Raw genomic sequence first — 13,161 nt, forward strand, 5'->3', positions numbered from 1 at the left:
AGAAACGGGGCAGTGACATGGCGATGTGTAAGTCGGCCCTCGGCCGCTCGGTAACACTTTGGCTTGTTTCAAGTTTAATTTTCAACTCCATTTATCGCCACCCATTGAACCTGGAAGATAAGCGTCTAGGGATATATATGCCTGGAAGGATTTGTTGTCGCAAAAGCTTTATGTGTGCCGTTTTTAAGTCTTCCTAGAGTTCAAATGCGAATCAAGTCATCCGCCATTGTTCCAGCTCCCGCTAGTCATTGGTTATTACTTGGTTTAAAACTCCTAAATGTCGCCTTATTCACCATTATTTTGGCCCTCTGCAATGATGTTGCCAGTAACCCTGGTCCAATTGATGATACGCAGTTGGATTTATCGACTTCGCCCGATTTCTGTGCTACCAGTGGTCTCAAAAGTAATCGAACGTCATATGCACAATTCTTTATATGCTTTTCTTATGGATAATAACTTGATGTATTCTAGACAGTCTGGGTTTCGTGGGATGTACAGTACCGAGACTGCTCTAATTAAGTTAGTTGACGAGCTTTTGTTCGGCTTAGATAACAATCATACATGCGGCATGGTCCTGGTCGATTATCGAAAGGCTTTCGACATGGTGTACTATAAGTTATTGTTGCGCAAGTTGGAGTGTCACTCTTATTTGTCGGATCGGAGGCAAATTGTCCGTGTAAATGGGAGTGAGTCAAGCGAAGCTTTGATGTTGCATGGAGTCCCTCAGGGCAGTATTCTAGGTTCTTTATTTTTCATTTTGTTTATTAACGATTTCCCCTTGTAGACAAGTGCTCAGTTGGACCTTTACGCAGACGATACGACTGTGAACGCTTTTGCGGATGTGAAAAACTTAGCCAACTTAAGTTCATCACTAAATAAGTCTGTCACTGAAATTCAATTATGGGCTTCAGCAAATAAGCTCCCATTAAATGAAGACAAGAATAAAGTGCTCACGATCACTGGGAAAAGATGTGTGGCTGACATAAATGGAAGTGGCATAGTTGTTACTACGTATGATGTACGATCCTCGCAGTAGATAGCGCTATTTAAGCAATAGCGAAAATCAGACCTGAAAAAAATCAGGCCTGTACGGGACTCGAACCACTGACCTCTGCGATACTAGTGCAGCGCTCTTACCAATTGAGCTAACAAGCCAACTGAGAGCAGGCCGTTAAGTTGATTCGTAATGAACCCGTGAAAGTGATAAATGAAATAGAATAAATATATGAAAATCATATATTTTGAACTGCGGTATTTGATACGTATGATGCACGATCCTCGCAGTAGATAGCGCTATTTAAGCAATAGCGAAAATCAGACCTGAAAAAAATCAGGCCTGTACGGGACTTGAACCACTGACCTCTGCGATACTAGTGCAGTGCTCTTACCAATTGAGTTAACAAGCCAACTGAGAGCAGGCTGTTAAGTTGATTCGTAATGAACCCGTGAAAGTGATAAATGAGATAGAATAAAGATATGAAAATCATATATTTTGAACTGCGGTATTTGATACGTATGATGCACGATCCTCGCAGTAGATAGCGCTATTTAAGCAATAGCGAAAATCAGACCTGAAAAAAATCAGGCCTGTACGGGACTCGAACCACTGACCTCATACCGCAGTTCAAAATATATGATTTTCATATATTTATTCTATCTCATTTATCACTATTATTCTATTTCATTTATCACTTTCACGGGTTCACTACGAATCAACTTAACGGCCTGCTCTCAGTTGGCTTGTTAGCTCAATTGGTAAGAGCGCTGCACTAGTATCGCAGAGGTCAGTGGTTCGAGTCCCGTACAGGCCTGATTTTTTTCAGGTCTGATTTTCGCTATTGCTTAAATAGCGCTATCTACTGCGAGGATCGTGCATCATACGTATCAAATACCGCAGTTCAAAATATATGATTTTCATATATTTATTATATCTCATAGTTGTTACTGTAAACGGAAAACAGCTCAATAATGTGGATTGTGCTACTTTAGTAGGAGTAGAAATTGACAGCAAATTGTCATTTAAAGAACATATTGAAAAAGTAGGTAAAAAGATGCCCTCTAGAATCGCCATACTGCGTAAGATTCGAGCCTGTTTACCTCTTAAACAGCGACTTCAGTTTTATAATAGCATTATTTGCCCTGTTATGTCTTACGCTAACGTGGTTTGGGAAAATTGCGACAATGAGTCGGTTTATAGGGTTTTAAGATTGCAAAAACGTGCGGCACGATTTATTTGTTATGCCGATCGCACGAAACCATCAGTTGCTTTGTTTAACAAGCTAGGTTGGATTCCGTTTTATGAGCAACATAAGATAGATAAATGCATAATAATGCATAAGCGAAACAATGGGCGTTTGCCGAATTATCTAAATGAACACCTAATTTTGAATAATAAGCGGCACTCCCGCAACACTAGATATTCAAGCATTAATGCTGTTTGTCCTAAATACAAAAGAGAATCAGATGGAGGACGCTCTTTCGCTGTTTCGGCTACAAGACTGTGGAATACTATACCTATTGAAATTAGGAAACTAGATTCTATAGCATGTTTTGAAAAGAACATGTTTGCCAAGATTTTTAAGGAATAACAATGTTCGCATCATTTTGCTATTTAATAATATCTTCTTAATTGAATCTTGTCTTATTTTATATGCTTATTTTAAATGTTTACATATTTTAGCTTACATATTTATCTGATTGTATATAGTTGTGTAATCTGTGAGGGCCACAAGTTTATTAGCCTCTGGCTATTAAGCGCTACCCTCTTTAAATAAAGGCTTTCATTCATCCATTCATTCATTCATTCATTCATTCAAAGAGAACATTTTTAATGAAAATATTTACCTTTTAGCAGGAATTTTGCGCAAAATCGCCAAATTTGTGACTCACTTTTCCATTTTTCCTTTCGTAACTGCCTGAGTGTGTAAATTTAGATACAGCAGCTTAATAATACCCTAATTTGACTTATTGCCTATACTACCTTCTTGTAAGAAAGGAACGTATTCTAAATAAACAATCCCATTTACAGGTCATTCCAAACATCCACGCAAAAAGTTTGTCAACATGTCATGATGATGGGTTACTTTTGGCCTCGAGGAGCTTTAGCATGTTTAGTACTATTGACTATTAACGGCGCTTTGTGGAATCTTCCATTTGTCAGAGGTGAAACGTGCGATCCCAACATAAAAAGTAAGTAGTTAAACGTCCTGGTCAAAGAACACGTATATGCGTAGATTTTTCTTGTATTTATATGCATGAATATGTATATACAGGAAGTGTAAAATGGCTGCCATACAAACAGTTCCCAGAATGCAGAGGATGCAGGTATCTTCTTCAAATTGTTTCGCAAGTGTAGAGAAGAAAAGAAGAAGATAAAGACTCAAATTATTCAGCGTTTGTACACAACGTTTCGGGCTTCGCCTTCTTCAAGTGGAGAAATCAAATTAGAAATAAACAATAAAAAGCTTCATTAGAACGCTGTCAAGAGTATATGAACTACGCTCACTTTACATGATAAGATAGATTAATCTTTCGCATCGTTAGATAGGCTAGAAAAAGATTGTGTATTATTAATTTTGCTATTATTATCATTTATTATCAATTTCTCTAGCCCAGTAAGACCCGTTGTGGACATCTTTTCAAGTCCAGAAGGCAACAAATTACCCGTTTTTGCCTCCACAAATTAAAGGGGTAATTTTAAAAAGGAAAAAAAAATAGCTGCTACCAAAATAACAAAGAGGTATTGTTCCTTTGATGTGAAACATACAAGCATCGTGCATCACCTTTTTGATGAGAAAAGAAAAAGTACATTTTCCTAATATATGTTTTCAAATTGCGACGTTTACATGTATATATCTATATAGCACACGCACACACACACTTAACAAATGGTAAACAACACAGCGTACACTATTGAGTTATGGATGCACTTGGGAGGTTTGCTAAGCACTCAAGAAGCGTAAGAGTCGCTCGAGGCGATAGCCTCGAGCGACTCTAGCTTCTTGAGTGCATAGCAAACCTCCCAAGTGCATCCATAACTCAATAGTGTACGCTGTGTTGTTTACCATTTGTTTTATAACATAACATTGATACATTGTAGCTAAAGAGTTCCCTTTAGTTAACAAATCTTACGCGACCAGAAAATACAAGCGCGCGCGTAAAAATAGTCTTTGCATTTGCTCACGTCAGCAGCGTACACCCATGGGCAAATGAGGGACGCTAAATTGACCAATCAGAGCGCGCGCTTTACTTTGGTCATGTTATAAACACATATATACATATATAGCATACCTATAAGATAGATTTATATGTAACTTTTATTTTCGTTAGATAAGCTAGAAAAAGAGAAAAACGTATCATCGGATTTTAATATTTAACAAATGGTAAACACCACAGCGTACATATTGAGTTATGGTGCACGCGGGAGGTTGCTAAGCACGAAAGAAGCGTAAGAGTCGCTCGAGGCGATAGCCGAGAGCGACTCTAGCTTCTTGAATGCTTAGCAAACCTCCCAAGTGCATCCATAACTCATTAGTGTACGCTGCGGTGTTTGCCATTTGTTTTATAACATAACATAGATACATTGTAGCTAAAGAGTTCCCTTTTATTTTACAAATCTTACACGACCAGAAAAAACAATCGCGCGCGGAAAAATAGTCTTTGCATTTGCTCACGTCAGCAGCGTACACCCATGGGCAAATGGGGGACGCTAAATTGACCAATCAGAGCGCGCGCTTTATTTTGGTTATGTTATAATATTTATTATCAATCTCTCTAACACAGCTAGACCCGTCGTCGACATCTTTTCAAGTTCAGAAAACAGCAGTTTACCGATTGGTGCCAACATAAACCTGACTTGTACAGCGCAGCCCAGAAAGGAAGACTCAACATATCTGGATAGATGGGTCGATTATATCGAGTGGTACGATCCACAGGGTAGAGAAGTTGGAGCGAAATGCCGGCAGCCCTCAAACATACATGCTCATAAACTTAAATTAAGCTGCCCATTAGAGCTTAAAAATTTGGCAGTTGACAAATTTGGCCGCTACACTTGCCAAGCTGGCAATGGTTACAGAAAACACTACACAAGGACATCATTTGAAATAACGATCCAAGGTAAGCAACCTTACCATACCTCTACAAAATAACAGACATCCTAAGTTTATAATGCAAAGGTGGGTGTCACGCTCCTGCACCTCCTCAGTCTTCTCGTCATCAAATTCCCCTTGAAGTGTAGTCCTCTTTGAGTCGGTTCTTACGGATGTCAAACGAGGCTTAGCCCCGACATCTTAAAGAATTGCCGCAAATTAGACAACTCATAACGTCACATGCATCCAATTAAATCATTTTTATATCAATTTGCAGGTGCCTTTTCACCTGAGATCGTTGAAGGTCCAGAGAAGCAAAGTGTCTCGATCGGTTCCAATGTTACCTTTAGCTGCACTGCTAAGGGCTTCCCGAGGCCTAAAATCCATTGGATTAAAAAAAATGCTTCATATCCTTTACAGTCTAACCCCAGAGCAAGTGTTATTCAAGACAGCGGAGCGAATCGCAACCAACTTTTCATAACGGGAGTAAAGATGGAAGATTATGGCAAATATCAGTGTATTGCCAATAACAGCATCGGAGCGGGAACAGAAGAAGCTGTATTAAGCAAAGGTGAGATATTTTTGGAATGAAAAGGAATAGATAAAGATCTTAACGACAGTCAAAAATTGCGATGGTTGGGAATAAAATGCCTTTTTATCCTTTGCGTTTCTTTCCCATTCTTCTACGTCGTCTTCGTATTTTTTTTTTTAATTCTTCGTCAATTCATAACTCTGACTTTTTACATTTAGTATTGTCATAATTACCATTATTGCCATTAATATTATTATGATTTGTGTTTTTGTAATCATTATCATTACTGTTATTGTCCCCCAGCTTGAAATCTATGACTCAAGACTCCAAATAAATATATATATATTTTTTTCATAATTCATCTCTAACAATACTTACTCTCACAGCCTCTGAGGATGAAAATTCAACATCTCAAACCTCTACAACACTCACTCCCGCGGCCTCCATGAATGGAAAGCCAGAAAATTCAGCATCTCAAACTACTACAATCGCTGTCTCTTGCACTTTGGTGGTGGCTGCACTTATTTGTGTAGTCATTGGGTTTGTGTGGATTCGGCGTAGAAATCGTGATAAAAAGGTAAATGATACGTTACCCGACATCCCCGTCCGTAATGAAAGAGAAAGATTTCATAATAATAATAACAATTTTTTAAAAAAAAAAAATCCTATATTCACCATAATCACAAAAAAATTATAACAAAAGTTATGATAAAATTCTTGAAAGTCGAAAAAAATGTGTTAAAATGTCTGATAAAAATGTAAGAAAAACTAGAGGTTACACACTATGATAACGATAATTCACTGTAATCATCAAAATATTTACAAACATATTAAGATAAATCCTTAAAATCGAAAAATACATGAAAATGTCGACTAACAAATTATCTAAAAAAAAGCTTGTTAACAAATGGCAGCTTCTGAGCTTTGAATATCTAGGTCTACATTAGTAAAATCCAATTTGGCCCTTCTAATTGTGCTGTATCCTCTTAGACAGATTAGGGCGGATCTTAATGATGCAAACGAAGTTTTTGCCCTGATCCAGGAAATTGTCTTTGAATAGTGTTCTCCTTTCTTGTCTGCAATGAGTTCTGCAAGGCGACTGTGATATCTCAAACGTTCTTGGCCCATTCCACCAGTCGAAGTAAACACAAGAGGCGTAAATGAACCATGATCGATGTCTCGAACACGTCTTGAGTAGGAACGTTTATTCTCATTCTCATGCATACGGTAAATCTGCTGCGATTCCAGATTTCTGTGCGATTCAGCGTTTGGGTGACAGACTCGAATATCGAAAAATGCAGATCGATTGTGTTCCCAGAAACCACGAGCATGAATGTCTAGCCTTGCATCTTGCGCCATGTTGGAACCACTGTTCAAGAGCGAATGTTACCTACGGTCAAACATTTGGTGGCAAAAGCCAAAAAATCGATTCGGCTCATATTCTCAAGTTAGGTAGGCCTTATGGTGAAACAAAGCATTGCATACTTCCTTTGGCTGAATATCGATTTATTTTCGAGAAAATCAATAATAACTGAATTTCGACCAAATGCCGTTTTTGAAGCTCAAAATTTCAGACAAATCTCGGAGCGTCCCGCCACAAATTGAAAACACTTGGACCAATAAAAACTACTAAATCTTGAAAAACAACATCAATACATTATCTGACAGCAATTTGAGCAATTCTTGATGGTTTATTTACACAATCTAGTTGAATTTAACCGGCCTTCTTCTAAAAAGATTAAAAATAGGTCAAAAGTAACCCGTTATTTCACTAAGTGGTATACAAAATAATCGACTGAAAATCTGGCTTTTGGAAGGCAAAATGTGGTTCTCTTCGATCTTCAAAGGATTTTTTGGGGAAATGATTCAGTGTGATTTAATCAAATTTTAAAGTTGGACAAAATGAGCTGATTTGACGATGCCGTAAGTTGTTCGAAAATGTTCACATTCACATACAAACTGAATTGTTTCGCATTTTACATCCAATCTGCAGCTTATTTAACATAATATCATCTTACCTTCCATATTGCTGTATCACAAAAGAGGATTGCAGTCCTAAAATTGTTGCGTTGCTTCCTCAATGGCAATAGAACTTGGTAGGATAGTCAACACATCCTGATAATAATTGTTTACAAAGCGTATCTCGCGGTTTCTCTATTCCCATTTCGTTGAAATACTTCGCGTAAGAGATCTTTGTTTAAAATATGTCTACAACCGAACCGTGAACCAAATGTAAGCGGAATGTTGCTAGTTCAGAAACATGCTTCTCGCGCGGAGAATAACGTTAATTAATTCAAAATGAGGTCCACTGAAATAAAACGCAAAATTAAAACATTGGACCATGAAGCACGTGGCTACAGGAATTAAGGTTGTGTGTTACGTATACGAAACAGGAGCAAACAATTATCTAACTCCGATCATAATTTAATGCATCATAATTGAATGTTTCATGGTACTTCGGGGGATAAAGCTCATTTTAGGACAAAAAAAGAGCTCACATTTTTTGCATTTTCAAATTTTTCACACCCACCTTTTCCCGGCAGCGGTCCCAAAAAAGCTCACATCTGGAAATAAAACCATTTTTGCGTATCTCGGAAGTCAAGAAACGCTTCGAGTAATCACTGCACCAGCTGACACAGCAGACTCGAGTGCGAGTCGGTATACCTACATGAGATACTTGCATTTTGGAAACAGTGGCTTTGAAAAATCAACTCAACTAGTTAGTTATTTAGTATTCTTGCCCAAGAAGGTAGCCAAGTAGTGATACATCCCCTTCAAATATGGTCGGGCTCAAAGCCATCAATGCATTATATGGGGAAGGAAATATTACAGAGCGCGGCTGATGCGTAATGAAAAATTTAACATAAGCCAGTTGTCTGGTCAGACCAGAATGTTCACGCCCATCAGGAAAAGATTGACACCTAGATTTAACCAGAAAAAAGAAAGTAAACAAACCCATGTTGTGCCTATCTCTTTAAATCTTTCCTTCCTAGATAATGAATTTAAGAAGTGAATGACTACTTCTTATAGAAGTCCAAAGCCAAATAAATGCATCATATGGCGATATATTATTGAGCATGGCTTGATGTATCAGAAGGAACTCTGCGCCTCGATCTAGAGCCTCTCGTTCACCCCTGAACCAAGCTTTGCACTAAGCGAGGAACAAATTGTCATGGGATGTATGTCAGCAGGAGGAGAGAACACTGCTGCTCGGCTAAGAACTAGGTCAACCTCGTCTACTGGCCCGGAAAAACTGAGACTTGCGAAATTGCTCTCAATCCGCCTCGAACACGCAAGAAGAGGTATAATTACTGTTTCCCGTTTTCTGGATGGTCTGTCGAAGTCACAGTGTACTCTTACTATAGTTTTGAACGAGCAGCAGATATCCTTATGAGGAGAACGACACGCAATGCTGTTGCAGAGTTCACATCTTTTCTCTTTAATTCATCTTATTAGGAAACGAAAATGCCAGTTTCAAGGTAATTTCTGTAATTAATCAAACAATTAATAGAGATTAAAATAGTAAGGAAGAGGACACAAATACGATTCAATTTTTTAGCGTCTTAAAAAATACTTGTAAATTATTTAAAGTCCTTACCTCTACTCGAGGCAATTGTCATCTCGACCGGTTCCTTCTTACACAAAGTAAGCATCAAGTGTTTCTATAGATACTCAGTGTGGTTTCAGCGATCAACGATAAAAGCACCCCTCTGAATTTCATTTGGTAGGTTTAACTGTAACTCATTTTAAATATTACATACCGTCAACAGAAGAAAATTTAGTAAGAGTGCAGGAAAGTTGAAAACTTATCAACAGTAAAATATAGTAGTATTGTAGCAAGCAGAGGTTTTAATCACCGAACTAGGTTCATCTGTCCTTCTTTTTGTCCTAAAATGAGCTTTATCAACCTAAACAATAATTTACAAAATAAAAATATGAACTTAATAAGGATCGGAGTTAAATAATTGTTTGCTCCTTTTTCTTTTATGTAACACTCGACCTTAGTTCCTGTAGCCACGTGCTTCACAGTCCGAAGTTGTATTTTTGTGGAGTTGTCGATTTCCGTGGACCCTAATTTTGAACAATTAGCGTTTTTCCGCACACGAGAAACATGTTTCTGAACTAGCAACATTTCGCCAACATTTGGTTCGCGGTTTAGTCAAAGACTTATATTTAAACAAAGATCTCTTACGTTTTCAACGAAATGGAAAGAGGGAAACCCTGAGATACGCTTTGTAAACAATCATTATCAGGAGGTGTTGACTATCCTGCCAAGCTATATCGCTATTATGGGAGCAATGCAACAATTTCAGGACTGCAATCCCCTTTTGTAGTACAGCAATATGGACGGTAAGATGATATTATAATAAATAAGTTTTAGATTGGATGTAAACTGCGAAACAATCGAGTTTGCGTGTGAATGTCTACATTTTCGAATAACTGACGGCATCGTCAAATCAGCTCATTTCATCCAACTTTAAAATCTGATTCAATCGCACTGAATCATTTCCCCAAAACATCCTTTGGAGATAAAAAAGAACCACACTTCGCCTTCCAAAAGCCAGATTTTCAGTCGATTATTTTGTATAGCACATAGTTAAATAACAGGTTACTTTTGACTTATTTTTGATCTTGTTAGAAGAAGGTCGGATAAATTCAATTAGATTGTGTAAATAAATGCTCAAGAATTGCTCAAATTGCTGTCAAATTATGTATTGATGTTGTTTTTCAAGATTTGGTAGTTTTTATCGGTCCAAGTGTTTTCAATTTGTGGCGCGATGCTCCGAGATTCGTCTGAAATTTTTAGCTTCAAAAGCGGCATTTGGGCGAAATTCAGCTTTTGTCGATTTTCTCGAAAATAAATCGATATTCAGCCAAACGAAGTATGCAATGCTTTGTTTCACGATAAGGCCTACCTAACTTAAGAATATGCGCCGAATCGATTTTTCGGCTGACGCCACCATATTTTGAAAATGCTCGATTTTTGGCCACATATCCATTTAATTGCTCTCCTGTCGTGTCTTGGAGTTGGGGTACGATTTCCACATCTTTGCAGACAATTCCTTAAAGCTCAGCTTTTAAGTCTCTAAGTTCGCTGTGGCGCTGTGTAATAAAGCCACCCTTTCTGCAGACCATTGCATGGTCCACTGTGTACACGTCCCCACAAGCACATTTGGAAGGAATATCTTCGAATTGCCAGTCGTATCGCAATTGAATGGCGTCTCGGAATTCTCTTTTGTTGAGATTATATCCTTGTTAATGTAAGGGAAGGACGGTTAACCATACCGATGAACCCTTTTCGGTAGCCAGATCTAGTGCTCGCTTGGTTGTGATATGTATTTTTATAGGCTGATGAATTGATCGTGTATAAATAAAGATTAAATAGATAAATAAATAAATAAATAAAATAAATGGTCTTAAGTGGTGCCCTCTCATAAACACTCTTCACTCTTTCTTTGACGTCTTCGTCCCTCTTATGCTGGGAAGTCTGTTTTGATGACTTTACTGCCGAGTCTTCTGGTAAGTGATGTTGTTGGGCTTTAACTTGTTCGACGAGCGGTGCAGTTGTTGCAACGGATGTCTTGTACTCCCGCGTGCTTCTATCAGGCTTCACAACGATGCGACATTTCCTAGCATTTTGGGAAGTAGCCATAATAATCATCATAATGTTAAAAATAATAATAATAATTATAATAATAATAATAATAATAATAATAATAACAATAATAATAGTGATAATAACAATAATTAAAATTTGCAAAGTTTTTCTAGACTCTGCATCTCGCCTTACATAGTAACAAGATCGATGACACGCGAAAAACGTACCTTTCATGGCTGATCAATCCTAACATCCCTTCGTATGCCAGCATAAGCAAGATTGCATATAATGATTGTCGTTAGTTCGGCTGAGGCTTAGAGTACGGCTAAGGAAAACGTCCATTTCTGTCCCCACTTCTTCTTTTCTCCTCCAAATTCTCCTTTCTTTCACTTTCGTCTTATAAACAACTTCTTTAGAAGAATTCAGGGGCTTGCTCGCCCCATTTTCACTGAGTTTATAGAGCAGTTCAATCCGAAAAAGGGCCATATTTCTTACTTACATACCTTCAAATTATCAAATTTGCCTGTCATCGTAATGAAAGATGTATATGGTACTTGCCTTTTGCCTTCAATTAAATTACAGGGCACAAGACGTGCGACAAAGGTGTATTTAGAAAAAGACAAGCACTTGCCAAACGGGATACAAGACCTTGAAAACGACTGGTCGCCCAATAACCAAACCAAAAACCCCCAAGAAAGGCATCTGTTAATGGGGTACGGAGTAGGGGAAAGAGGGCTTCCAGACGGAAGAGAGAAGGATGATGCAGTGCAAGAGATAGAAGAAACAAGTCAAGTGAGATTAGATTCGGGTGAGAAGATTGTTGGCGCTGACATTTTGACGGCTGATAAATGTGTTGACCTGGGTGTCCACGAACAGCGAAAGATATCGTCTCAAGAGACCGAAGAAGGATGGGAAAACTTGGAAAATCTTGAAGTATTCGATGAAGTACTCGGAGAAGGCGAATTTGGGATGGTCTACATAGGTCGCTATGGTGGAAAAGACGGAAACATGACAGATGTAGCTGTTAAGAAGCTAAAAAGTATGTACGCGACGTCAAAATGTCACATTATTAATTCCGAAGTACAGTGGTATACCGCAGAATTGATTTTTCTCTCTGGAGAATATGCACCATCTCACTTTTTCGTCATTTTTCCCTTGCGGGAAAACACACATAAAGTCTGCTTCTGTCTCGTCTGAACGTTCTCTGTAGCCTCGCCAATTTTTTCCATACACCATTTTCTTTACCATAGCCAACCAATTTGAGAAGTCCCCTTGCTTACTTTTCTATCTCAATGTAGACCTTAGTGCCATTACCAAAGAAACCCTGCTTAATGAGATAAGGACCTTGAAGCATGCTGGGAAACATCCTAATATTGTCACTTTGATTGGTATGCGGATAGAGGGAGGTAAGTCAGTTTTCGACGATGTAACGTCTTAGAGATAAGCAGGATTACCAATAAGGTAACGTTTCATCCGACTGTAAGATCAGTTCGAACAGTGCATGTGCTGATGTTATGATTAGAGAAAAATTAGTAGACTTAGTACGTGTTATGCAAAAAATCTGTGCCTCTTGATCGAAAACCATTTGATGTTAGGCTAAATGCTCGGGGATTCACATGGAATTTGTTTCTTGGTTTTTTTGGCACCAACTTAACTTATTTTTACCGACGAAATCATCTTTCGATCAACTGCAGGAGCAAATAATGTCCAAATACTTTCTCTTGTTAACTTTTCTGTCGGTGTTTGCTCTTCTTTCACTAGGAAACCTTCTTGTAGTCACTGAGTTGATTCATGGTGGCAGTCTGGAAAATCTTTTGAAGTCCAAGAGGGCTCCAGGGGAAAACAACAAGTATCATAACGTCTGCTGTAAGCTTAATGACCGGCAGCTGGTTACAATTGCGTTTCAGATTGCCGCGGGAATGCAGCACTTAGAGGAGAGAAAG

The 13,161-nt window shown here is 38.3% G+C and overlaps 2 protein-coding genes across 2 annotated transcripts in view; both read left to right on the plus strand.

Moving 5' to 3' along the window:
* The window catches only part of LOC148740914 (tyrosine-protein kinase receptor Tie-1-like), a 41,300-nt gene that overhangs the window by 22,520 nt on the left and 5,619 nt on the right, over window positions 1-13,161 (plus strand). The window lies entirely within an intron of this gene.
* The window catches only part of LOC148740915 (fibroblast growth factor receptor 4-like), a 28,273-nt gene that overhangs the window by 9,939 nt on the left and 5,173 nt on the right, over window positions 1-13,161 (plus strand). Inside the window, exons 2-8 of the mRNA XM_088731252.1 lie at window positions 3,029-3,189; window positions 4,783-5,115; window positions 5,365-5,658; window positions 6,006-6,196; window positions 11,801-12,257; window positions 12,517-12,624; window positions 12,980-13,161. Of these exons, the coding sequence (XP_088587378.1) occupies window positions 3,029-3,189; window positions 4,783-5,115; window positions 5,365-5,658; window positions 6,006-6,196; window positions 11,801-12,257; window positions 12,517-12,624; window positions 12,980-13,161 (1,726 nt within the window). The remainder of the gene's footprint in view (window positions 1-3,028; window positions 3,190-4,782; window positions 5,116-5,364; window positions 5,659-6,005; window positions 6,197-11,800; window positions 12,258-12,516; window positions 12,625-12,979) is intronic.

Source organism: Stylophora pistillata, chromosome 1, assembly GCF_964205215.1.
Source record: "Stylophora pistillata chromosome 1, jaStyPist1.2, whole genome shotgun sequence".
NCBI lineage: Eukaryota > Metazoa > Cnidaria > Anthozoa > Scleractinia > Pocilloporidae > Stylophora > Stylophora pistillata.